Below are 27,501 nucleotides of genomic sequence, written 5' to 3'. Positions count from 1 at the left end.
ACTACATTTGATCCACTGTTGATATCACTGCTATTGATCAAATGATTTTTTATTTTATCAGAGTAGTTAAGGATTGTCTTAGATTCATTTCAGGTTTGAAGCCTTTAGCTTCAATGGGGAAATATTACTGTGCTCTTAATGGTATTGAGGGATGAAGGAAAGGGGAAAAATAAGTGACTCCTCATTTTGAATGCAGAGACAGAGTTGGGAAAATTCAGCTCTCTAGACACCAGCAGAAGAATTGCTGGATATGTGTCTTTTCAGCCTAAAGACTCAGTACTGAAGGTAAAGCCAGGAAAATAGATGGAGTTGAATTTTGCCTCTGCAGCTGGAAAAAAAAATCATTAAATCAAAACCAGGAAAAGGGTTTAATTTAATTTAATAATAAATTTAATATTTAATATCTGCGTTTCAAAATCTTTAAGTCAGCCTTTAACAGTAGGTAGTTAAAGGTTCTTATTGTTAGTGAAATTGCTTTATTAGGGGATACCTTGTGTTTACAACATTTGTTTTTAAATTTCAGACATGTTGAGGATTTCTGGTGCAGAAAACTCTGAGCATGTTTTCAGAAGAAGCCTTTCATCACCCCCCTATGCAGGCTCTACAGAGGCTTCTAGTAAGTAGTGCTTGGCAAAATTGTGGGGAATATGTAATTTATCTAATCATAGGGGAAGCCACATGATCTCTGGAGTGCTGGGTTAGATAATTTTCCTGTTTATGGTGGATAATCATCTTGCAGTCCTGTTCATGGTAGATAATCATCTTGCAGTGGTGCTGCTTCCTAACTCATTGGTCAAAAAATTATTTAGTAACAAATGGACTATTATCCCAGAGAGCATCCCCTTGCTGTCATTATCAGCAATGGGGAACATCATTTGGCCACCAAGACCTGCAAATGAGGAGCTTTATTAATTGATATTACTGAAACAAACTGAATTATGATGATAGGCCATCATCTTTCACATATAAGATGACACACGTTTCTTGCTTGGCTGATTGTCCCAAAAAGCACATTACATTGCTTTGCTGCTTTTAGAGGAATGTTCTTTAGAGAGGATAATAAAGGTGATGGATCATGGGATGCTCTGAGGAGACATTTATGAGGCTGAGCTGCTTTGATGCTGCAGTGTCATCTTGGGGAGCTTCAGTTACTCCACTGTAGGTGTTTTCCTCTGGGCCTGGTGTTTAGGGCAGCTTTGTGCTTCAAGGTGGAAAAACTGGAGTTCTTGTGGGAATCACAGAGCACAGGCATCTGTCTCTGTTAGATGAGTAATGAATTAACCACTGCCAGGGAATCCATGCTCAGGTACTGTTAATAGAGCAATGTTTAATCAGCGGAATAAAGGTGCCCTGGGTACTTTAGAAATGCTTTTGTTGTTTACCTTGGCTATTGACTTAGGAAAAAGGAGCATACTGTGAGGGGTGGAAGGGTTTGGAGACAAGGGAGAAGGAGGGAGCCAGGCTGAGGGAGCCCTGAGAGCTTTCCCCAGGATAAGGTTTGTGTCACTTGGTGCTGCCACACAAAGCTGCTGGTGTGCACAGGGGAGAGCAGTGGGGAGTTCCTGCAGTTTTGACACTGGAGGCCTGATTTGTTTCCTCTTCAGTTCCTCTGGGCAAGTGTAAAGGGATTCTTCTTAAATTCTTCATGGTTTCTATGTTACTATCCAGAGGGGTGGATGTGATGGAGAAATAGAATTTTGGAGTAAGTGGATCATCTTTCTAAGCCAGGGAGGCAAATTAAGAGAAAATACTGACTGACCCACACAGGGCTTGGCTTGATCTTCACGTGTGTGAGGTTGTTTTACACTAGGAATTACAAAATATACCAGCAGACTTGATTCAGTGGTAAATTAATTAATCCTTGCCCTGACCACAGCCCCTTCCCCAGGTAAATGAGACAGTTCAGTGAGCTCTGCCTTGCAGCCCTGTGACATTTCAGGGACAGTCCCTGTGTGTTCTTAGGAGCTTTAATATGGAAGGATCCTTGCAAACCTCTCAGTGGGTATGTCCATTTTTCCTTCCTTTCTCCTTTTATGTGTCATAAAAGTTATGCCAAGGTACACAGAGCTTAGCAGATAGAGAGAACTAATTTTTACTGACAGAAGGAGCATCTCTAATTGGGTAATTATGATTTGCCTCAGTTAACAGAGCTGATTTTTTCTCACTGTTTAGCTTGCACAGAAAGTGTATTGATGTCTGCAATGAAAAGATCAAGATATTGCTTCAGATTCTATTCCACTGCTTACTGTGTGTTCAGACTCCATGGAATATTGATCATGTTTATTATTAATTCAGAGAGGAGAAAATTGTTGGAGTCTACAAGTGCTGTTATCTCAACATCTCCTTGATTTGCTTGTTGTTACAATTAATAAACACTGCTAAAAATTGCTCTGGGAGAAAACACTTCTGCCTCAGTTGCTCCTGGGGCTGGCTGTAATCTGTTCTGGTTTTTTGTGTAGTTCTAGCTTGAAGCATAGCAGATGAGGGAATGGGATTCTGCCAGCTCAGGCTGCTCTGCTCTGTAAGTGTAGTAACTTTGGGTGGAGAAAGACAATTAATTCATGGAAGCATCTGGGCTAGGGCACAGGGGAATCAGAAAGCAGAAATGAAACAGCAGGGCTTTTGGGATGTAACAACTTCACCCCTTCATTGTCCCTGGAAGTAAGTCTTCCTAACTCTATTTTTAAGTTAAACAGAAGTTGTCTTTTATCGTTTTGGTGTTTTTTCCTAAAGAGTTGGAGCTGTTCCCCCACAGCCCTGACGTGTGGCACTGGCAGGAGGTGGCAGGGAAGGCATCTCTGCACCACCCAACCCGCCCTTGAATGTTTTTGTGTCATGGTTTTTTAACTTACAGGTGTTTCAGTAGGTGTTATGGCTGTCCAGTCATTTTATTGCACACCTTGAAATTCTGTGGAGATTCCCTTGGTGAGCAATGGGAAACCACTGCTGCAGCTTTTTATGTATTTTCTTCCCCTGACTCATGAAATGGATTATTTGGATTTGTGAGACCATGCTCTGTTTGTGAGAGGTCCTTTACAGCAAGGAATTAAAAACTTGTATCAGCTGTAGGTTTCCAGGCATTATTTATAAATCTGTTTTTATTTTTGTGGTCTGCTTTTTACAAATACTGACCTGGAAGTCAAGAGCACAAACCCCTCTTGAATTGTAAAGCTGCACCTTAAAATCTGGAGTGAAAGTGCTGCTCACTGTGACCCTGACAGACACTTTATCTTTTCCTCCATCTTTGTGTAGAGGGTCGATAAAGTTTTAGTTCCATCAAGCTGGCAGCAGCCCAGTTTGTGAGGTCTCTCATTCCTTCCCTTTCACAAGGCAGGAATGCTGCCAGGGAGTGTGACAGTTGCCATTGTGTGGTGTTGTGAGGGTCCCCAGGACGAGGGGAGAGATGAGAATTTGACTCCATGTTCTCAGAAGACTGATTTATTATTTTATGATATGATATATGATATGATATTGTATGAATGCTGTATTAAAACTGGACTAAAGAAAGAGAAAGGCAACATCAGAAGGCTAAACAAGAATGAAAATGAAAGCTTGTGACTGACTCAGAGAGTCTGACACAGCTGAGAGATGGAGATTGGTCATCAATTAAAAATAATTCACATGGAACCAATCAAAGATGCACCTGTAGGTAAATGATCTCCAGGCCACATTCCCAAGCAATCAGATAATTCTTGTTTTCATTCTTTTCTGAGACCTCTCAGCTTCCCAGGAGAAGATCCTGGGCAAAGAGGATTTTTCAGAAACTGTTACGGTGACACCATGATTGTGCAGTGCCCATCCCAGCAGTGTGGGGATCCCCAGGCAGGATCCATCCCTCTCCTTGCCCAGCACCTCCTGCTCTCCTGGCTGGGTGTGCAGCTTGTCCTGCAGCAGCTCCAGGAATCCCCGTGGGCACCAGGCAGGGCTGCTGCTTTCAGCAGACAGCAGCTCTCATCCTTAGATGGCTCCTCGTGCTCCTCTCCCTGGGTTCTTAGGGTGCAGGGCTGGGGAAATGCTTTCCCTGCCTGTGGGGCCAGAACCTGACTGGGCTGAAAATGCTCTTGGTGTGCTGGGGCTCAGGAGTTTGGCTCACCCTGGGATTTGGGGGGACAGGGAGATGGATGGGGAGTCAGATCAGCTCATATGGAGCTGCTGCTCTTTCTCCTATCCCAGTTAATTGTTTAGAGCTGATTTGGGGTCTGTAATGCTGCAGTGTGGCATTCAGAGTCTCTGAAAAATCCCTTCACCCAGGATTTCTCTCCTGGGAAGCTGAGAGGCCTCAGAGAACAGGAAAACAATTCTGATCTCATTTGCTTCTCCTGTGCTGTGCTCATGTGGAATGTGTTTGGAGATTGTTCACCCACAGGTGATTGTTCCATTGCATTCTGCTGGGAGTTGTTTTCACTCTTTGGCCAATCAGGGCCGAGCTGTGTCAGGGCTCTGGAGAGAGTCAGGAGTTTTCATTATTATCTTTTTAGCATTCTGTCAGTATCCTTTCTCTATTTTTTAGTATAGTATAGTATTCTTTAATATAATAGAGTATTACAAAGTAATAAATTAGCCTTCTGAGACCATGGAGTCAGATTCATCATTCCTGCCTTTGTCTGGGGGGAAGGCAAATACAATAGTGCAGTGTGCAGGAAATTCAGTTAATAGCACCAACAGCAATACTGTTTATTTTTGTTTTGTATTTTATGGCTTGTTAGTTCTGATGACAATTAGCTTTGGGTCAACTTGTTGGGTTTCTTATTTGGAGGCTGATCATTAAATGACTTTATTATGATCCCAGTGGCAGGTTGGATTGTTTATATTTGTAGATCACAGGATTATGGTTAAGGTTGGAAAAGACCTTTAGGATCTTCAGGTCCAGCTGCCAGGCCAGCACCACCCTGTGTTCACCACTAAACCATGTCCCCAAGTGTCACACCCACGTGTCCTTTGAACACTCCCAGGGCTGGTGACTCCACCCCTGCCCTGGGCAGCCTCTGCCAGTATTTTACAACCCTTTCCATGAAAGGTTTTTCCTGATACCTAATCTAAACCTCCCCTGGCAGAACTCAAAGCCATTTCCTCAAGATGATGTGGAAAGTGTAGTCTGAGATAAATCTGAATATTTGTGGCAGAGGGATTCTTCTCTTGGCCTGGCTGGGGTGGGAGATAGAAGTCAAGCCCTTCAGAAATAAAAGCTTGGATTTGAAATTCAGTTCATGGAATTCAGGCCTTCATGGTAGGGTGGTATTGTCACATGGTCACAGGTCACAGTGGTGTAAATTCTGGTTCCAAAAGCCAACTTCCCAAAGCTTGGGGCAATCCTGGGCAAATTCAAGTGTGTGTCTCTTGGGAGGGACAGGTGGGGAAAGAATTCAGAACTAAAAATTTGAATTTGTTAGGTGACAGAATTTACCACTCAGGAGAGACAATTGCTTTTTAAGAGCCCAGCTTATTCCTGAGCAATAATTTGTATTTATAAAAACAAAAGTGTAAGGACAGTGTAGTGACTGAAGGTAAAAGGTATAAGGAAGAAAATGTAAACTTTCCTGAATAGTCTACTTTGGAGATATATTAGGCATAGAAATAAGGTTGAAATTATTACAGAATTATTTGTTAATGGAAATTGCAATTTCTGGATGATTCTTAAACTCATCTGCAAATCTTCAGGCTCTGGGAATCCTGTTCAAGGTTTTCATATAGGAAGAGTTTCCCAGTTATGTTTTCATTATTGATTAACTCAGAGAAGTTCCTGGAGGGTGGATGGGACAGCCAAGGACCTAATGTAATGAAGATGTATTTAAATTGGGAAGTAAGGAATGGAAGTAGTATTGACTTCAAATTCATGAATTAAATAAGTGAGAACTGAAAGGGAATCTCTTATGTAACTTTCAGCACCACAATTTGGACAAGTTGTAGAAAAGATTTGAAATTATTGGGGGCAAAATGCTTTGTGTGTAGAGATATTTAGAAGTTACTGATCATCATTTTCTCCCTATGAAATGGCACTTTATTGGGTGCAAAAAAAATTCTTTAGTTTGGTGAAAAAAATATTACTGAGAATAATTTCCTGAAAACAGTGAGGAAAATTTGATGGATTTGCCTTTTCCTGGCTTCTTCTGCTATTATTTTATTTATATTTCTATTTTTAAATTTTTATTATTTTTATTATTGTAATGATTGTCTGATATTCTTCCTGTGTCCATCCCCTTGAGCAGGGCCTCGTTTTAGGGCATAGAAGGTGACCTGGATTGATAAAGAAAGGACAGCTCCATCCTGGGCACTGTGACTTCCAAGGATGTAGAACTAAATAGAAAATATGCTTAATTTTTCCAAGAAGGCTTTTAAAATAAATAAGATTTCTTCAGCAGATCCTACCTTTTGCACAAACCCACCAGCATCTAGAAGGAGCAACAGATGAGCTCAGAGGGTGAGCTGCTCTCACAAATGAGGAAATTGGCCTCTGAAACTTAATGTGAACCCTATGAAGGATTTCAAGGATTGGTAAAGTATGGAAAATAAGATGCAGGAGCTGAAATGAACCATCAGCAGCATCACCTCAGGCAGTTTTGCAGAAAACCATAAAAAACACCTCAAGGTTTTAAGTCATCAGAGCACCCTCTCTTCAGTGCTCTGCCAGTTCTCAGCAGACAAAAAGCCCCACAACAAATCTCCAAATAATGACTGCACCCTGTGGGAATTCTGGGATGTGTCACACACCCAAGTTCCATGGGAGGATTTCAGGTTCCAGGTCAGAAGGAGCTGGGAAATAACAGGAACACGAAGGTGCCATGTTGCTCCCCTTGGTGTGTTAGCTGCTGTTTCTGAGAAGCTGCAGTGCAGGAGGTGCTCACAGCAGGATTTCTGTGTTGCTTGCAGACAATTCCAGCGGTGCCAAGTCTGACATGGACATGGCCTACGAGAGGGCCAGGGTGCACCTGGCCCCCGAGGACGCTGCCGGCAGCCCCAGCGTGGCCAAGGTGGGTCTGCTCCCCCCCAGGGCCCTGCCTGCTTCCTGGCTCCATATTTGCTTTGTGGGATTGGTCAAAGAACTTTTAAAGTAAGTTGTAACTTTAGGTTCTTGGTCTGCTGCCTGGGATGTGAGCTGATGGCATCTTCCCATTGTCATAACCAGGTGATGAGACTCATGCTGGAAAATAAAACAGCTCAAGGCACGTTCCTGTCCTGTTTGTGATTTGTACATAACCCCCAGCTGGTGATACTTCCTGCCCTGCCCTTCCTCACCTCCTTCTGCTTGCAGTCATGTAGAGGTTTTCTTCCTGCCTCCAAAGTGCTGCCCTTGTGGCTCTCTGTGAGTTGGGATATTTGGATTTACAGGTTTGGGTTGGAAGGCACCTCTGAAGCCCAGCTGGTCCAGTCCCCCTGCCATGGCCAGGGACACCTTCTCTGCACCACCCAACCTGCTCTTGACTGTTTTTGTGTCATGGTTTTTTAACTTACAGGTGTTTCAGTAGGTGTTATGGCTGTCCAGTCATTTTATTGCACACCTTGAGATTCCCTTGGTGAGCAATGGGAAACCACTGCTGTAACTTTTTATGTATTTCTTCCCCTGACTCATGAAATGGATTATTTGGATTTGTGAGACCATGCTCTGTTTGTGAGATTTTTATTCCTTACAGCAAGGAATTAAAAACTTGTATCAGCTGTAGGTTTCCAGGCATTATTTATAAATCTGTTTTTATTTTTGTGGTCTGCTTTTTACAAATACTGACCTGGAAGTCAAGAGCACAAACCCCTTTTGAATTGTAAACCTGCACCTTAAAATCTGGAATGAAAGTGCTGCTCACTGTGACCCTGACAGACATGTTATCTTTTCCTCCATCTTTGTGTAGAGGGTCGATAAAGTTTTAGTTCCATCAAGCTGGCAGCAGCCCAGTTTGTGAAGTCTCTCATTCCTTCCCTTTCACAAACTGTGATGAGTAACTTTGTTTGATTCAAGTGTCAGGCTGTGCAGAAAAATGCAGGGATAATGAAGTTAGGAAGCTGTTGCTTTTTTGGAAACCTAGATTTCTTTTTTTTCAGACCACCAGTTGTGGCGGGTAGAGAATGCAGGCAATAAAGGCCAGTTTTGGTAGGTGCCAATCTTGCTGTTTAACCTGATCCTTGCTGTGCTGCTTCTCTTTGCAGTCGATACTGAAGAAGACAGTGACAGTGACAGAAACTCCTTCAGCAGTTTTCCATTACAGTGCTGTGCAGGACTCCTGTAACAGCAAACACATTGATGCCATTGTGGAAGCAGCAAAGAAAGACCTCTCAGCCCTGATGAAACTTGATGTGAGTTATTGCAAGGGGAACTGGCTTTGCTTCTGCTTTGCATTTCCTTCTGCCAGGAACTGAAAAGTGGATTTGTCTCCTCAGTGTGGAGATGGGCTGGATGTTTTACTCAACAGCCTGTTGAAGTCATTAGAAGGGTTGAAATAAATTTGAATTATTCTGCCATTTCAACAGAGCAGGCTGGAATGCAGTGCATGAATCTCCCCTCTCTGTGCAGTTAGCCCTGCAAGCAGCACATGTGCAGTTCCTGCCACCTCATGAGTGTGGGAAGTCATCTAAAGGTCCAGGTGATTGCTGAACCCATGAATCCTGGTGGCACTGCATCCCAGGGAATTGTTTGGGTTTGGAATTGTCCCTGTCCTTTCCCAGGGGCCCTGGCAGCATCTCCCAGCTGGGTCCTGTGCCCAGGGCAGGGGCTGTGCCTGATCCCTGCTGAGCTCAGCCCCTGCTGAGCCCCTTGGTGGTGTAAGAAGGATTGAAAATTATTTTCCTCATTCCTGCTGCATTTCACTACAGAGGTGTGTCTGCTCATGTGGATCATCAGACAGTTTGGGAAAGTTCTGCATCTGTCTCAGTCAGCCACAGACATCCCTGGTTTGTTCCAGCCTGTTCTGCAATAATTCCAGTCTGCTGCTACTGCCAGAGGCTGGGCACAGCTGCTGCACCTCCCCCTGCCTTCAGAGCTGTCACCAAACAACACTTGGCTAGAACTGAAAAGATTTTACTTCTAGATTTTAGCATTCTCTCCTGACTTCCAAAATTATTCCCTTTGCAGCTTCAAAATCCCTGTCAGGGATTCTTTCAGCTCCCAGTTGTGAGGCTGGGGGTGCCTGTTCCACATCCTCACTGATCTGAGGTCTCTCAGCCTGCAGGAGCCTTACCTGTCTCATTATGTTCATTTTCAGGTTTTTTCAGGCATTTATCTCCTCATGAAAGGCTACAGACTATTTTAGAATAAATTATTGTTGCAGAAGGAGTAAAGTAGGATTTCATCTGTTCTGTTCTCGATCCAACTATCAGTTCATAAGCAAAAATGCCAAGATTACTGAAGCTCCTGATTATAGCACTTTGCTTTTAGTCTAGAATAAATTTCTCAATAATTACCAAGTAGCAGTTCAGAGATAAAGTTGATTTCAACAGTGGCCTTAAAATGCAGCACCTCATAGGCAGAGTTTGTAGCATGAAGATCTAAATACTGTGAAATAAGGTAGGATTTTCAAGCACCTTAGTTCTTCACAAGCAAATTAGAATCTGGTGAGATGTGGCCAAATGTCAGAAATTGAAAGCTCAATTTTTTTTTCCATATAGCAAAACAAAAGTTGATTCTTCTACAGGCAATGCAAGAAGAATCTTCCTGTGTACAAAATATTTGTGTTCAGTGCTGCTTACATGAAAGAAAATGAATTCTTGTGAGGTCTTCTGTTAAAAAAAATGAGATGGAAGCATTTTAAATTGTCATTTTTCAGAGCAGCCAATCAGAGTGAATAAAATGGAGATGTTTTGAGGACAGATGGTAGCTTTGGGGTTTTTTTGGTTGTTTGGTTGGTCATTTTTTTTTTTCATGTGACAGAGAGAGAGGGTAAATGTCTCTAGAAAGAGAGGCATTATTTCAAATAGCCTTTAGGCATCTGACTTCAGAATTAAAATTTTCTTTTTTTCTGTTGTTTTAAGTAACTTGAATTCCTTGGATCTCTGTCATGAATGGTTTGCAATTCCCTACAGTTTTTGTATGTTTTCAGCTTTACCTTTGGGGAGGGTTAAGCCGTGTTGCAGGGCTTCTCTTCTTTGTGAGTTACAAGGGAATTTCCTTTGACAAAAATATTATTTGTCCCAGTTAATTATTGCTTTATTTAAAGTGTTTATAACTGCTTTATATTTTCACTTCCTACCATAAACCCCTGCTAATTTGTTACCCAGAAATAACTTCTGTTGCTTCTTAAATTTGCTATTGTAACCAACTTTGAGTTCCCTGCTGCAGTCATTTATTACAGTCCTGCAAAGACAGAAACTTGCTGGGAAATGGAGCTTTTTGGGGTAATTATTTCCCTTATTTTCCCTGAAAGCTCCTGGCTGGGGGCTCAGTGCAGGTTTTAGCCTAAACCCTGTAGCTGTGCAGTGCTGAATTTGGGGTTGCTGGTCTCACCCATTTGAGAGAGACAGGATGGATTTCATTTGTCATTTCTTTCCTTGCTTCATGGGGCAGTGATTGCCCAGCCAAGGAGGATTCCAAGGTCTGCCTGGAGGTCACTCAGTCCCTCCCATCCTGAGGCACAATCAGATACTGCTAAGTCATTTCTGGCAGGTTTTTGGCTGAGCTGATCTTAAAGATCTCCAATGCTGAGGCTTTCACAGCTCTGAGTGCAATCTATCCCACTACTTAAGTAGTCTTAGACATGAAGAAAATCTTGGCAGCAATTTTTTTTTTTTTTGAGCTGATGCAGCCTGAAAATGCTCTTGATAAGTAGAGCTCATGGGGGAGCCTGAATTCCCCTGCTGAGAGGAACTTTCAGAGTTACAACTTTGGCTTCAAGAATAGATAATACTATACAACCATAAATGTCTAAATATAGAAAAAACATTATAGAAATTAGTTGAGTTGCTGTTGCTGAACTGAAATATTTTGACAGGTGCTTGTCAGGTTCTCTGCATTGGATATGTTCCCATGAAACAGATTGGCTTTAATAAAACTATTTTTGATGAAAATATGTTCTTTTTATCAGCAGTAGGTGTAAAGAATAATTGTGATTATTTCACTTGCACTATTTCTTTTTGACCCAAAATAGAAAAATTCCAGCCTGGCAGAACAATTACTCTGGTGGAGTGTTTACATCTCTGCTGTGCTGGCTTCCTGCTGGAATGGAGTTGATGACTGGGATCACATTGTGCTCTGCTCTTATGCTCAATTGGTTCTTCTGTGAGTGCAGCTTTTAGTGCTTCTGCCTCTGAGGTACAGCCTGGGCCCAGCCAAGCACCCAGGGAAGCTGTGAGAGGCAAGACTGTGCTGCCTCTCTTCAGCCTGACCTGTGCACTCAGAACTGAGCCTTGTTTTCTGCCCCAGCCCATTCAGGGTGGTGATAAAATATTGAATTTCTAAAGATTTATGAGAAGGCTGGAGAGGGACTGTGGGCATGGAGTGACAGGACAAGGAGGAATGGCTTTAAGCTGAAGGAGGGCAGCCTGACATTAAATATTAGGAAGAAATTCTTTATTTGAAGCATGGTGAGACCCTGGCACAGGGTGCCCAGAGCAGCTGTGGCTGCCCCTGGGTCCCTGGCAGTGCCCAAGGCCAGGCTGGACAGGGCTTGGAGCAGCCTGGGGCAGTGGAAAGTGTCCCTCCCTGGACTGGATGAACTTTAAGGTCCCTTTGAAACCATACCAGTCTGTGACTGTGATTTGCTGGTTTGAGTGAAAGTTATGCCCAAGCAAAGGTGGCCTGAAGCTTTAGGGTTTGATCCTGACTGCACACAGGAGCCCAGATTGTGTGGGCAGTTCTTTGAGATGGAAAGGAAACTCTCTCCTGTTTGGGTGTCTGCTGTGCAGGGTTGTGGTGGTGAAAGCAGTGTTTGGAAATTTTAGGTTCAGCCATCTCATCTCCTTGACACTGTAAGGGATTGGGATCCAAACTGATGGTGGCTTTTGGGAAGACCCTTTGACCCTTTCTTCCCATGTGCTTTTCAGCTGGGAGTGAAATTGCCACTGTTGTGTGCCTGACACAGGAGCTGATGAGCTTGGGGAAGCTTTTGTTGGACAGTGTGTGTGAGAATGTGCTCTGCAGGTACAGCACAGCTGAGCTGTGTGCCCAGGGCTGGCCTGGCACAGAGCCAGTGCTGGGTTATCCTGTCCAGGTACTCCATGATACAGAGAGTCTCCTCTAGTCTCATCTTCCTTTGCAAGTAACTTGATGTTTCATGGTTTTCATGCTGATACAGATGTCTTTTCATTAAAGACCCTTTAAAGAGTCTGGGGGAAAATTGAATAGAAAATCCTTAAGAATCCAAGTGTGATCAATTCAAATGGATCATATCTTCTTTCATCTTCTGGAAGAAATATTGGGTGGGTAGAGAATTATAAAAATAGGTGCTGTATTTTAAAGAGATTCGAGTACTTGTAACATAGTCTGAACTGTTATTCTTACTTTATTTGGGTGGTTCCTCACATTCTGGGACCTTTACCTGTGCACAGAGCAGTAAATTGTACCTCCAACCCTCTCTTCTCCAGAATCCTGCATTGCTGAATGGCAAAGTGACATTGCATCAGGTCACTGCTGGCACTGTGCTGTCCAGGCAGGGAGATCAGGTGAGTCTGGCTGGGTCTGTGCCCCTCTAGGAGGTGTTTCTACACATTCATGGCAAATAAAACATTCCCACCTGTCCCCTCCCAAGCCACCTCTTCTGGAGGTGAACCCCCCCAGCTCTGGATCTTCCTGCTCACAGGACTGGAGCTGCAGCACAGCCAGGGTGGGGCTCTGGGTGTTGTCAGCTCTGATGGACCTCAGGGAAGCTGTGGAGTCATCCTTTATCCTTCCTCAGGAGCTGTGGGGACTGGGAAGCCTTCTCTCACACCTGCACTTTGGTCTTTGATGATGCCACTCAGTGGCAGTAAAGCCCTCATACAAAACCAGTCCAGCATTACTTGTTGATAGCAAAGTGTGTTTAGGATATAACAAGCTTCATTTCTAATAATCCTGTGTAAATAGAGGAGCTTAAGCAAAGCTGATGATGGGCAGCTCCAGTTCCACTGCTGGGCTCTGCTCTGCTGACCTGCCATGGCCCTCATCCTGCAGCTGTGATTCCCCTTTATCTCCTCCTCTCCCAATTCTCTTGTTATTCCTTGATATCTCAAGATGCTGCCTTCATTTTTCATAACCACCCAAAGAGAAATGCATTTTTCAATATTGTGCCTGCTTAGTTTTAAATATTCATACCCTGCTTTTAATAATTCACTATTGTGTCTTATTTTACCACCTAATTGTTCAAAAGCTGTAGGGGAGCTTTCTGGGAAACACATTGGTCATGATAGCTCTGTCACTGGGATAATTGCTTTTAAAATCTGGGTGGGGGGGGGTTATTGAGCTCTTTTTTTAATTTTGTTTTGTTTTCCCCTCCCATTTGCTCCAGGATGTCAATGTTTGCTTTGTGGTCTCTGGGGTGCTCCATGTGTACCAGAGGAAGATTGACTCTGAGGAGGACACCTGCCTCTTCATCACCCACCCTGGGGAGCTGGTGGGCCAGCTTGCTGTGCTCACTGGGGAGCCCCTGATCTTCACCATCAAGGCCAACAGAGACTGCAGCTTCCTGTCCATCTCCAAGTCCCATTTCTATGAGTGAGTTCTGCCATTCAAACATATGTGTATCTGGGGTTTTAAAGTAGTTTTTAGAGGTTTTTTTTTATGACTCTTTTGAACAAAGGACCAGGGGAGTGACTGTCCCCCCATGCTGGGTGCTGCTTGGGGGCCACTCATCAAATCTTGGAGTTAATTTTGGGCTCCTCACTTGCAAAAAGGACATGGAGGGGCTGGAGAAATTCCAGGGAAGGGGCTGGATCCCCAGGAGAGGCTGAGGGAGCTGGGAAGGGGCTCAGCCTGGAGCAAAGGAGGCTCAGGGGGGACCTTGTGGCTCTGCACAACTCCTGCCAGGAGGGGACAGCCAGGGAGGTTGGGCTGTGCTCCAGGGAACAGGGACAGGAGAAGAGGAAATGGCCAGGGGAGGTTCAGGTTGGATTTCTGGAAAAATTTCTTCACTGGGAGAGTGGTTGGACATCTCAGTAGGCTGCTCTGGCAGTGTGGAGTCACTGTCCCTGGAGTGGTTCAAAAATGTATGAACACCTGAGGTGTGGCACTTTGTGGTGTGGTTTAGTGGGCCTGGAGGTATCAGTTAAAGCTTGGACCTGGTGACCTTGGAGGTCTTTTCCAGCTGGAATGATGCCATGATTTTAATCCCAGTGTTGGATGTCTGTGCTGCTGCAGGTGCATCCCACAGCAAACCATGTTTTTATGGGGTGGCTTTAGGTGTGTGGGTGAGCTGTGGTCCCTCTGTCAGGTGGTTTAACTCCAGCAAGGAGCAATTCAGGGAACATGGCAATATTAAATGCCTTAGAAAAAAAATCTTTGTTCAAGGCCTGTAGAGCACTTAACCCAGTGGGGTGGGAATTATGGCCCAAGTTTCATATACTTCATAATTCAAATTAAAAAATCTGTCCAGAGCCTGCACTTTGGTGGGTTAATTGCTGCTTTGCCAGGCCCTTTGTCTTGGATTAATTATTCCTTTTAGCTGGAAAACCTCCCCAGTTCTGTTCCCAGACAGAGCCAGGGAGTTGAGTGTGTTGTGGGTGTAACTGTGGGGTTTTAATGCTCACTAATAGAGCAGGTTAAAGAATAATTCCCCTGTGCAAGACAGGTTCCTTCCTGGACCTTGGAAGTAGCACCTGACTTGCAACTTAATGCTTAAAGGGGAATATAGGTAATTAAGAATGCAGTATGATGGCTGTGGTTAGCCTTGTTGCCAATAATAATGATTAATGCCCTTGATTTATCCTGTGATCTTGTTATTTAGAGTTAGAATTAGTTCACACACATCATTTGTGTCTAATGCACAATTTCCTTTCCCAATCTCCTTTTCCAGCTTCTGGAATGTTCCATGAGTCCAGAGTTACACAGAGCACTTCTGGGGGGTGGTTGTGTTTTGTAGGCCCCTGTGATGCCCATCTCTGCACAACTTCCTGCTTTCTAAATAATTGCTGTTGTTTCTATTCCTCACCAGCTCTACCCCAGCATCCTCACTTGGGATTTTGGTTTTCCCACCCCAGGCAGAGGCTGTGTGGCTGTGGAGCTGTGCTGTGCTCAGCAGGTGCTTGTTGATGAGCTGTGTTTTTCCCAGGGTCTGAGGTGGTTGTCAATTCTTTGGCCTAATTTCTGAGAGATGCTTCCCACTTGTGCCATTCCATGTGGTTCCAGGCTATTTCTCCTAAACAGCCACTTTTTCTCTCTGTCTTTTCCTGCTGTTGTTTTCCTGCTTGTTTCTGGCTTCAAATTTCATTATGTTGTCTCAGCCAGCCAGGCAGATTCCACCTATTTCTCTTTTTTTTTTTTTCTTGTTTTTTTGCTACTCAGGGCTGGATTCTCTGTCATTTACTGAAGCTCATTTTCCTGAGATTTCTCTTCTCTCTCAAGGACTGAATTACCTCCTGTTAATTCCAGATTACCTTTCTGCTTCCATTAACCCCTTACCAGTCAGGGATCAAGACCCATCAGTGGATCACCTCATCATTATTTTTGGGTCCTTTCCAAATCTTTCTTTTTCTCCTTTAAAGTCTGTTATCTGTTCTCAACATTTTACAAGCTTTGTGATATTCCAGCATTTCATCTTCACAATTTGTCCTGAAGCCCAGGCTTTATGGCACTTCTGACTCCTGGGCCCATATTTAAAAGTGACATTGGAGAAGGGCTTTGAAAAGCATCAGGTTTCTTCTATTGGTTCATTTTTGCTTTGAATTCTATGAGAAAGAAAAACTTGTTAATAAAATAGGATGTAGTTCTTTTTGCCATTTTAGTGTAAATTCTGTGTTCATAGTTCCACAATGTTCAGATTTCTCCTTTACCTGGAATCTCAGAGGAATTATTTTTGTCTTAATTTGTTCATTTTTCTCTTACCGTACAGGCTAGGTGAAATTTGACAAGAACTCCTGTTATTCTCCAAAATTTCATTCTTCTTTTCTTGTCACATGTGTTTCTTCTTTTCCTCTGTGCTGCCTTGGAACACTCTGTGTTTTTTCTCAGTAATTAATGAGAGGGTGAAGCAGAAAGCACGTGGCCCATGGTTGTCATGAGGCAAAGAGCACAGCAATGGAAGGAGCCCAGGGTGGAGAATTGAGTGTTGGATTAAATCCTTCCCATGGAACTGCAGGGCAGGAGCCTTTCTTGTGCTGCTGCCATCAGTACATGGCTGGCTGTGGATGCAGTGCAAGCCCAGGGGTGGCACCAGCTGGGGGTGTGGTGAATCCAGGGCTGATGCCATGGAATGTGCCTGCAGTGCTCTCGGCGTGCAGCTCCTGGAAAATGGGAATCAAGTTGTCACCAGGATCTCCTGGGGGAATGAATTCAGGATCTGTGCTACCAGTGGCTCTCTCACATTTTCTGCTTCTGTAAATTTCACACTTTGGAGGCTTAATCATATGCACTTGCCAGAGAAGCAGGAAAGCTTTGATTTTTATTTGGTCTTGCCAGCTAAGCTGAAAATCCCATTGCAGCTACATCCCCAAGAATATCTGCAGAAGCTCCAGACTTCCACAGAAACTGCTTAGCCCTTATTGTTACACTTGGTGAGCTTTCTAGTAAAGAATCCCCAAAGTCCCTCCAGAAACCTCTGTTGTGCAGAGCTTTGGATTTTAATTTCCCAGTGCCAGGCATGTGCCAAACAGAAGATCAGGGATGTAAATGCCCACGTGAGAGGAAGGAAACTGGGCTGATAATGGGGGAAAAAACCTCTTTTCTCTTCTCCTGCTAGGGGTGGGTCTTACCTTCTGTGTTAATTCTCTTGTAGAAGCTGCATGGAACTGAGGGACATGAGAGAACTCCAGGTGGAAATAGAAGAAGCCTGTTAGTTTGCATTTTGAATGCATTAAGTATTAAGATATGTATTATGAGGGAGGAAAAGTGTAAATGGCTTTTATTGATGACAGCAGACAGCCTGTGTGGGAGGAGACTTTGAGGGCTAAATAAGCATGTGGAGTAAAACCATGCAGGATTTTTAGGGGCTTTATTTAACTTTTGAATCTGCTGAGAAGGGGGATAGGGCTGGGTGTTTTCCATGTGTCTGTTGGTATCTTGGTTGGGATGACATGGAAAAATCACAGCAAGAGAAGAGGATCAGGAGAGAAAAGCTGTCCTGCTTTTTGGTAATGGTGTTTGCTAGCTGGATCTTTAAATGTTATAAATGTAAGAGCAAGTGTCCAGTTTAATTTACCATGTAGACATTCAAGTGCAGGTGTGTGAGTGGGGTGAATTCTACATGAAATAGGGATATGTGCCTGTGGATCCCTGCTCTTTCAGGGCTTTTAGGCTTCATTATTGCAAAAGCAGTAGTTGGAGCTCTGGGTGAGGAGAGCAGTATCCATGGGAAGCTCTCTGTGTGCTGCACTGTCCCACAGTCCTTGGCAGCTCTGGGGCTCTGGCTGCAGCAGTGGCACTGATGAGGAAGAGTTCTGGTGTTGGAGAGACTTCAGGGCAGGTTCTGTGCCCCAGAGCCCCAGGCAGTGCAGAGCTCCTGGGGAGGCTGCTTTTGTTGTCAGTCTTGGACTGTGGTTCTCTGCTTGGGCTTTCTGTGATTCTGCAGGGTTGCAGTGGTCCACAAGAGCTGTAATCCAGGTAGGGAGCAAGGAGTTTCAGTCCTCCTTCCATACCTTTCTCTCTTCCTCAGTTATTTAGGGGTGAGGTTAGATACACAGCTGACATGATTTGTGCTCAGAGAGCTCAATAAGGAGATTTTCTTACCAGTCTGGCACCTTCCTTGTGAAGGGAACGTGGATGCAGAAAACTCAGCAAGGAACCTCAGGAGGTTCCAGCAGTGCTGGAGCTGCCCCTGGGCCAGGAGAGCCCCCAGGACCAACCCAGGCTGGGATGAGCAGCTGGAGCAGCCCTGGAGAGGGACCTGGGGGTGCTGGGGGTGAGAGCTGGAGCTGCCCCAGCCCTGAGCCCCTGCCCTGGGCTGAGCCCAGCGAGGGCAGCAGGGCAGGGGGGATTGTGCCCCTGTGCCAGGTGAGAGCCCACCTGCAGAGCTGCCCCAGGCCTGGCCCAGCCCAGGGAGGAGCTGGAGCTGCTGCAGAGATCCAGAGGAGGCACCAGGGGGATCAGAGGGATGGAGCAGCTCTGCTGGGAGGAGAGGCTGGCACAGCTGGGATTGTTCACCTGCACAGGAGAAGCTTTGGGGGGACCTCAGTGTGGCCTTGCAGGGCCTGGAGGGGCTGGCAAGAAACATGGAGAGACAATTTACAGGGGTCTGGAGTACCAGGACAGAAGGAATGGCTCCCACTGCCAGAGGGCAGGGCTGGATGGGAGATTGGGAATGAGGAATTGTTCCCTGGCAGGGTGGGCAGGCCCTGGCACAGGGTGTCCAGAGCAGCTGGGGCTGCCCCTGGATCCCTGGCAGTGCCCAAGGCCAGGCTGGACACTGGGGCTTGGAAGACCCTGCTTGTCCATGAGAAGGTTTCATGCAGCTCCCTCACCTTTCTGTGTGCACTTCTCATGCTGGCGCTGCAGACACAAATTGATTCCTTTGTGAGATGTTATTTCTTTTTTGTGAAGTAACTGTTTTTTAGTAGTTGCCCTTGATGCTGCACAGGGAAGGCAAGCTGCCCTAACAGGCAGAACAACCTGACATGTGTGTGATCCATTCACCCCTGGGAGTGCTTCAGGAGGTATTTGAGTGCTCACTCCCACAGTGACAGGGTGAAGTAATCTTCAGTCTAAAAAGAAGGAGAAATTAGGCATTCCTGAGCAATTCCCAGGTGTCTGTGAGAGTGATTTTTGCTAGGCCTCACAGTGGAGTTTGAGGTTGTCCTGGAAGAACCTTTTCAGTTTTTCAGTTTGAGGAACATACTGAATTTCATGGTGTCTTTATTGTTAGAGACTTTTAAGCATGACTAAAAACATTCAGTTTTAGTGTAGATGGGGAGTTTTATTAGAAGATATTTCAGCTCTTTGTGGTCCTTGCAAGAGGGAAAAGGGAATGTTTGAAATGCAGAGCAGGTGTTTTATTTTTAAGCACCTCAGACTTTACATATAAAAAACTGTGATGTGATATGAGTGGGAAACTGAGCACGAGCAAGAGACTGAGATGGGCAGAGCAGCAGGGAGGGAAGATCTTGAGGACAGGATGAACATTGTCCTGAGTCAGGAGAGACCTGTGTGAGGGGAAAATGAGGAGGGTGGCTCATACACAAGAGCTCACATGGCTCATGTCCATCCTGCTGCTCTGGGAGAAGGGAATTGGGCCAGACAGCAGGACTGGCACCCTGCTCCTAGGACAGTGCCAGCTCTGAGTGCCACTTCATTGGGGCTGGGGGGTGGCCTGCCAATTCCTGCCCAGCTGCACTGGGATGTGGTGCCTGTGGGCAGCTGTTCCTGTTGTGGGGACGCTCAGTAACTCTTTGGTTTTTCCTCAGGATCATGAGGGAGCAGCCCAGTGTGGTGCTGGGGGTAGCCCACAGTGTTGTGAAGAGAATGTCCCCCTTTGTCAGGCAGATTGACTTCGCCCTGGACTGGATGGAGGTGGAGGCTGGACGAGCTGTTTACAGGTGAGATGTGGACAAAATTGTGTGTTTGTTGAAATTTTCCTGCTTCATGAGCTGTGCTCCCTTGGGGATGTGTAAATTGAGAACCTCAGGCAGTATTTATCAACCATTCCATTGGTTTATTTGTTTGCCTATTTTGAGATTATTTTCTTTCTTCAATCTCTTGTCTCTACATGTTGCTAAATTATTTTATACTATTCCTCATCTTTTGTGTTGTCTTGGCAAGCTGTTTAAGTGATATCATTGATTAAGACACAGTTCCATGTTCTGGTGGTAGTTTCTGCATTGTTGAGGGCATGAAGATCTATTGCTCAGAGGTTTTCAGCCTTTCTGAAACAAACAGCAAAACTCAAAGGTAATTCAGTTAGGCTTATTCAGCAGTAAATTGAAAATAGGAATTTTGTGTTTAAGGGGCAAAAGTTACCTTGGGAAAACTTAGTTTTATGGATATGTACTAGGATGCAATTGAGCTGTTATGTGGTTGCTGCAGTGGTGGGAGAGTAACAGTCTAATTAGAACATGATCTGTATAATTGTAATTTTCATAACCATACCTGCAGCACCAATGCCAATGGAAGTTTTGGATTACTCTGTACATCAAAACACTCCTAGTTGTCAATATCTTGTTAAAATCTTCTGGAATTCCTTGCATTTGTTTTAACTCTACCACCAGAATTGTGACATTCCCAGCAGCACTCCTGATTGTGCCAGCAAAAAATTTTTGGTAGACAAAGGTGTGTGCACCAAATCTGGAGCCACCTGGGGGTCTTTGACCTGCAGAATTCCTCTGCACAGCCACGTTGACCTTGCAGGCGGAATGAGCTCCCGAGTAGCCAGCAGTGAGCCTGTGGTGTCCCCTGGGGCCTGCCCCACCCTGGTCATGCCCTGCCAGTCCTAGCATGGAACCCCAGACTGGCCTGGGTTGGGAGGAACCTTAAAGCTCATCCAGGGACACTTTCCACTGTCCCAGGCTGCTCCCAGCCCTGTCCAGCCTGGCCTTGGGCACTGCCAGGGATCCAGGGGCAGCCCCAGCTGCTCTGGGCACCCTGTGCCAGGGCCTGCCCACCCTGCCAGGGAACAATTCCTAATTCCCAATAGCCCATCTAACCCTACTCTCAGTTTGATGCCATTCCCCCTTGTCCTGTCACTCCTTGTCTCAGCTACCTGTGCACAGCCTGTACATTTACACATTCAACCCATTTCCAGTCACCTTTTAACAAGTTCCTGCTCCATTTCTCATTTGCTCATTAAACATCAATTAAACACTTTCCTGCATCTTCCAAGCCAGGCAGAGAAAATCCACAAACTTATCCAAAACCTCCAGATGCATTTGCTGAGCAGGGACTATTCCTTTATCAAACAGGATGACCCCTGTGTGGGGAGAAATGATGCATCTGACTCCATCTTATCAGAAGGCTAATTAATTACTTTATTTTACTATATTATTCTATATTATATTACACTGTATTACATTGCATCTAAACTGAATCTGCCAAGCACTCCAGTGCACTGAACTGCACAGAGTCTTATGACTGGCAGCTGACAGTCCCAACACACACACACACACACACACACTTGGCCCTTGTCTTGGTTTAGGGCAGATTTGGGAGAAAACCTCCCAAGGGGGCTCCTCCAAAAAGCAAATCCACACAGCCCCTCCCCCCGTCCGGTTCAGGAAGGATTCCTTGGAGAGAAGTGGAAAGAACCTGTTTGTTTAACAGGCACAGCACCCCCAGCACACAAAATGAACAGTACCAGGTGACACCACTCTCTCACTGCTCTGAAAAGGATGACAAATTCAGAAAGTCTCTCTGGGAGTGGTCACTCTGTTATCAGTCCCTCCAGCACTGGGGCAGCTGCTGCAGCCACAAGGTGCAAACTCTGGGTGTTCCCAGGTCCCAGTCTGGAGCAGGCTCAAGTGGGTCCAAAAAAGGGAAAGGAAAAACAGTCCAGGGAAAAATTTGGACTGCTTAGCTAAACTGACTAATGAGCAGAAGCAAAAAGCAAGAGCAAAGCAGAAGCAAGAGCAAGAGCAAAGGGAAAAGCCAAAGCTGCACTAGGTACTGCCCCATCTCTGAGTCCTGCCAGCCATGGGGGAGCAGCTGATAACAAAACCAAAACAAAACATTTGCTCTCCAGAGCCAGTCTTGAAGGCACAGAACACAATATCCAGCATGAACAGAACACAGGAATGGGGATGCAAGCATCATGACATCACCCTAGGACAGCCCTGATAGGCCAAGGAAACAAAACACCATCACTGGGTAAACAATCTCCACATTGCATTCTACTTTGACACAAACACAGGCACAGACAATGAGATAAGAATTGTTTTGCCTTTCTCTGAGGTTCAGAGAATGTGAAACCCAGAAATATTCTTGGGAAGAATTGTGCCTTGCTTTTCTCTGTGAAGAGAAATGTGGCGCCATTCCTTGATGCTGGTTGTTGGTTGTTCTCCCTGCAGGCAGGGGGACAAGTCTGGCTGTGCCATTCCTTGATGCTGGTTGTTGGTTGTAGTCTGGCTGTGCCATTCCTTGATGCTGGTTGTTGGTTGCAGTCTGGCTGTGCCATTCCTTGATGCTGGTTGTTGGTTGTAGTCTGGCTGTGCCATTCCTTGATGCTGGTTGTTGGTTGTAGTCTGGCTGTGCCATTCCTTGATGCTGGTTGTTGTAGTCTGGCTGTGCCACTCCTTGATGTTGGTTGTTGGTTGTAGTTTGGCTGTGCCATTCCTTGATGCTGGTTGTTGGTTGTAGTTTGACTGTGCCATTCCTTGATGCTGGTTGTTGGTTGTAGTCTGGCTGTGCCATTCCTTGATGCTGGTTGTTGGTTGTAGTCTGGCTGTGCCATTCCTTGGTGCTGGTTGTTGGTTGTAGTCTGGCTGTGCCATTCCTTGATGCTGGTTGTTGGTTGTAGTTTGACTGTGCCATTCCTTGGTGCTGGTTGTTGGTTGCAGTCTGGCTGTGCCATTCCTTGATGCTGGTTGTTGGTTGTAGTTTGACTGTGCCATTCCTTGATGCTGGTTGTTTGCTGTAGTCTGGCTGTGCCATTCCTTGATGCTGGTTGTTGGTTGTAGTTTGACTGTGCCATTCCTTGGTGCTGGTTGTTGGTTGTAGTCTGGCTGTGCCATTCCTTGGTGCTGGTTGTTGGTTGCAGTCTGGCTGTGCCATTCCTTGATGCTGGTTCTTGGTTGTAGTCTGGCTGTGCCACTCCTTGATGCTGGTTGTTGGTTGTAGTCTGGCTGTGCCATTCCTTGATGCTGGTTGTTGGTTGTAGTTTGACTGTGCCATTCCTTGATGCTGGTTGTTGGTTGCAGTCTGACTGTGCCATTCCTTGGTGCTGGTTGTTGGTTGTAGTCTGGCTGTGCCATTCCTTGATGCTGGTTGTTGGTTGCAGTCTGACTGTGCCATTCCTTGATGCTGGTTGTTGGTTGCAGTCTGACTGTGCCATTCCTTGATGCTGGTTGTTGGTTGCAGTCTGGCTGTGCCATTCCTTGGTGCTGGTTGTTGGCTGTAGTCTGGCTGTGCCATTCCTTGATGCTGGTTGTTGGTTGCAGTCTGACTGTGCCATTCCTTGATGCTGGTTGTTGGTTGCAGTCTGGCTGTGCCATTCCTTGATGCTGGTTGTTGGTTGTAGTCTGGCTGTGCCATTCCTTGATGCTGGTTGTTGGTTATAGTCTGGCTGTGCCATTCCTTGATGCTGGTTGTTGGTTGTAGTTTGACTGTGCCATTCCTTGATGCTGGTTGTTGGCTGTAGTCTGGCTGTGCCATTCCTTGATGCTGGTTGTTGGTTGTAGTTTGACTGTGCCATTCCTTGATGCTGGTTGTTGGCTGTAGTCTGGCTGTGCCATTCCTTGATGCTGGTTGTTGGTTGTAGTTTGACTGTGCCATTCCTTGATGCTGGTTGTTGGCTGTAGTCTGGCTGTGCCATTCCTTGATGCTGGTTGTTGGCTGTAGTCTGGCTGTGCCACTCCTTGGTGCTGGTTGTTGGCTGTAGTCTGGCTGTGCCATTCCTTGATGCTGGTTGTTGGTTGCTCTCCCTGCAGGCAGGGGGACAAGTCTGACTGCACGTACATCGTGCTGAACGGCCGCCTGCGCTCCGTGCTGCGCATGGATGATGGCAAGAAGCACCTGACCGGGGAGTACGGCCGGGGGGACCTCATCGGAGTGGTGAGAGGGGCCTGTCCCTGGGAAATGGGGTTTGCTCCATGCTAAACACACTCAGTGCTGCTCCCATCCCTTGGGCAGCTTTAGGGCTTCCAACGTTGAAAATGTGGGAAACTCCTTTCAGCCTGGGAAGTTTTTATAGCAGTTGGAGAATGGGGTTGAAAAGAAAGATAAACCCAAAAAAGGTTGTGTCCTGCCCAGTGCTCCTCTGTGCCATTGGTTACTTTCCTCCCTTTTCCCATTCCAGCCTGTTAAATTAGGGCTGGAGTAATTGCAGGAATGTGCACTAATAAATTGAATAAATTTAGTGCCATAGGAGGAGTCAGTTTGGATGAGCCCACCCCAGATGTGTCTAGTCCAACCTCCTTAGAGTTAGCAGAGCTGACTTCAAAGCTTTGTCAGGTTTTTCAGGGAGTGTGTAATTATCATAACTATTAAAGCAACTGTTCATTTCAAAATTGTAGTATTTATACATGTTTAATTTCTCTCTTATGTTCATTTTTTCTTTCTCAGACCTAGTTTTGTTTCTCAGACCTAACAGCAGAAATAGGAGTCATAAATATGCGTGGCTTGTTTGATTTTTATATTTAAAATCAGAAGATTTCTGAAATTCTGAGCTTGTTGTTCAGGCCCTTTTCTGCTTTCTGAGCTGAAAACTAAGCACTGAAAATGTATCTGTCTATAGGCAGAATTAGGATAGCTCTGAAGCCATGTGAATTGGGATTGATTCTATGGGAAGAAATTCCTTTTTAGAGGAATGAAGGGGAAAGAGGAGTCTGAGAAAGCCCTTAGAAAGCTGATCCAAAATTTTGCCTGTGTCGTCCATGAGGCAGTTCTGGTGGTGCTCCCAGCAGAGACAGGGCTGGGCTGGGCTGCTGCTTGCCCCATATTTGATATTTCCATGTGCACAGGGTTTAGGGATCTCTTCCCACACTCTGTGCTGCTCTGGCTGAGGGGTTGTGTTGGCTGGGGATTGTGTTTGGAGAAGCAGGTCCCTGCTGGAACGTGCTTCTAACACAAATTTTATTTGGGTTTTTTCCTTTCTTTGGGATACTTATTAAAGGTAAAATGACATGGTTTGACAGGAACTGAAGCTGACATCTTTTGTGACTAATCACAATGGTGTGAGGCCTTTTGGTGTGTGAAGAGGGGATTGTCAATGTCACATCCAGGCCTTTTCCTGCTTTCCTCTGCCTGTGGTGTTCTGCAGCTTTTCACTGTCAAGCTCCTGGAGTTTTGCAGAGTTCCCAGGTTAAAAACAGACCTGTTCTACTTTGAGAGCAGTTTTGAGTGACAGGGCAGCATATGGTGCTCAGAGGGTGGGCAGGCCCTGGCACAGGGTGCCCAGAGAAGCTGTGGCTGTTCCTGGATCCCTGGAAGTGCCCAAGGCCAGGTTGGATGGAGCAGCCTGGGACAGTGGGAGGTATCCCTGCCCATGGCAGGGGTGTCACTGGATGGGCCTTCAGGTCCTTTCCCACCCAGGCTTTTTTACAATTCAGTGGTTCTATGAAATGTCCTAAACTCCACCTTTCTGAGCAAGGCTGTGCTGGTTTTTCCAGGCTGGCCCAGCTGTTTCTCTGGGCAGGAAGGAGGAGGTGGGTTGGTGGAAGGACTGGGCCGTGTTTGCTGTAGCAGGGCCCTGTTTGCAGTGAGTGCCCAGGCAGGGCTACAGAAATACCCATGCAGTTTGTGCCTAAAGCACAAGTCACTGTTTTGGATCGTGAATCACGCTGGAGACTTCAGTGACTCTGTGGACGTTGTCATCTCCTTCCTGCCCACAGCTCCCAGCCCCACTGATTCACTCTGCCATTTGTTGGAAGTGTCTCCATGCTCTGGCTGCCTTTTGCAAACATGGGGGAGGATCTGTGAAGAATGCCAGCATTATTTCAGAGGGCATTAGCAAAGCGATATTTTTGCTTTTAAAAGGTTTTGTTTATCCCCTTCTGTGGAATCTGTTATAAACCTTTAAAAACCTGCTGAAGGGTTGGGGTTTTTTTTCCCTGACATTAACATAATTGGGGTTCTGGGTGCTTGCAGGGGATGAAAGCAGCAGTTGGTGTTGGTAATTGTTTTTTTGGTGACCTGGTGGCTTGATCCTCCCTGAACGCCTCCGAGACCCTCCCGTGTCACCCCAACTGGGGGCACCAAGCAAACAGAGAGTCTTGCAGTTGATGGCTTTTTGTTTACTGCCTCTGTGTCAGAACTTTCCAAATGCCACGTGTCATTTGCATAAGAGATGAGGCTCTGCCATTGCTGCTTGCAGGAGCAAAGCAGCACAGGATGAAGGCTTTCAGACAGGATGGTAATTTCCAAGCGCGTGCGTGCGCTCCCGGGGCTCAACTCGTGGCTCAAACTGTTTTGTTCCCTGCACTGACTCAATGGCATCTGTTCCTGAGGTCTGTCAATGCAGGAGGAGAAGAGCAGATTAGAAACTGAGGTTTCCTTCCCTGTGGAGTTCCTTGAGGAGCTGACAAGGACAGTTCTGTCAGGGGAAAAGGATCCTGACTCTCAGGGAGACATTTTGGAGGGACACTGGCTGCTGTTGGCCCTATTGATGGGCATCTCCAATCACTGGGATCTGGGCAAAGCTCACTTTAGAAACTTCCAAGGAATTTTTAAAGGACAATGATGAATCTGTTAAATAATTCCCTCCCTGTTGAAATACAGCTGACATAAGTCTTGCTTTCTAGAGATTTGATTCCTTTAGGGGAAATCTTTTAATTTGGTGGTCCATTGCTATAGATGCACTTAGGGAAAAATGTTGAAATGTGAATTTTATCTACCACGTTTCTTATATTATTATCGTTTCTGCCATGCCCTGGTTGATCCCAGAGGAGATCAGAGGAGACATCTGTGTGTTGATGGAGTGGAAGGGCTTATCTTCACCCAGCTACTTGTTTAAAATGCTTATCTTAGTCTCTCAGTTCTTTTCTTGATGCTGCTGCTTTGGTTTTGATCTTGATTAACCACTGGAAATTGTAGTTTTTACTCTTGTTCTCTTCATCTCATTAGCACTTTGTTGTGTGTGAGAGAGGATTCCTTTTAATTGGATTTTTGTGCCTATCAATAGCAGGTGTTGGCCCAGGCTCTGAGGGTCTCTTGTTCCTGGCAGTGCTGCTGAGACTGGGGCAGTTATCCCCTGGTTTATTCCAAGCTGCAGGGCAGGTTGTCAGAGCACAGGGTCACAACTCCAAGCATGTGTTGAGGTGGCTGTTCTTTGCTTTTTGCACTCTTGGGAGGACAGCAGTGGGTGAGGAGAAGGCAACAAACCCATCAGAGCCATTCCTCAGAGTAATCTGCTGCTGGATTGAAATTGGTTGTGCATTACCTGTGCCCTTCAAACAGCTGCAGGGGATGGAACCTTCAATGCAATGAGGTTTTTATGCAAGGCCACACTTTGTCTTCATTGAGTTCTAAAAGATAATTGTGGTGTTGGGGAGATGCCTGGGTACCAGACAGGTCTCAGGGGCCTCAGAATTAACTCCAAGTACTTTCCAGAGCTGGGCTTTTAGGTGGTGTAAGCTGGGTTTACTGGTAACCCCTCCCAGGACTCTGTTGTGTGCAGGGTCTGACCCAACACCAGTCAGCTTTCCAAAATACCTGCTGAGGGGGGCAGCTGCAGCCATGTTTTGATTAATTCAGCACCTTTTCTGCTTCTCTTTAGCAACCAGAAAGTCCCTCTTATCAGGAGGGCTGCACACCACGACTTCGGAGTGCAGAGAGGCATTTGTGCCCTGACTCTTGGAACACAGGGAGAAATTGCAGAAAAG

General features: G+C 45.6%; 1 protein-coding gene across 2 annotated transcripts in view; it reads left to right on the top strand.

The window, feature by feature from the left end:
* Positions 1–27,501, top strand: part of PNPLA7 (patatin like phospholipase domain containing 7) — a 133,199-nt gene that overhangs the window by 19,432 nt on the left and 86,266 nt on the right. For both annotated transcript variants that reach the window (XM_059865061.1, XM_059865060.1), the window contains exons 13-19: positions 524–616; positions 6,868–6,968; positions 8,137–8,283; positions 12,502–12,579; positions 13,401–13,606; positions 19,441–19,572; positions 23,611–23,734. In XM_059865061.1, the coding sequence (XP_059721044.1) occupies positions 524–616; positions 6,868–6,968; positions 8,137–8,283; positions 12,502–12,579; positions 13,401–13,606; positions 19,441–19,572; positions 23,611–23,734 (881 nt within the window). The remainder of the gene's footprint in view (positions 1–523; positions 617–6,867; positions 6,969–8,136; positions 8,284–12,501; positions 12,580–13,400; positions 13,607–19,440; positions 19,573–23,610; positions 23,735–27,501) is intronic.

Source organism: Haemorhous mexicanus, chromosome 21 (genome assembly GCF_027477595.1).
Source record: "Haemorhous mexicanus isolate bHaeMex1 chromosome 21, bHaeMex1.pri, whole genome shotgun sequence".
Lineage (NCBI taxonomy): Eukaryota > Metazoa > Chordata > Aves > Passeriformes > Fringillidae > Haemorhous > Haemorhous mexicanus.
Note: the sequence above shows the minus strand (reverse complement) of the source record. Positions and strands in the feature narration are given on the sequence as shown.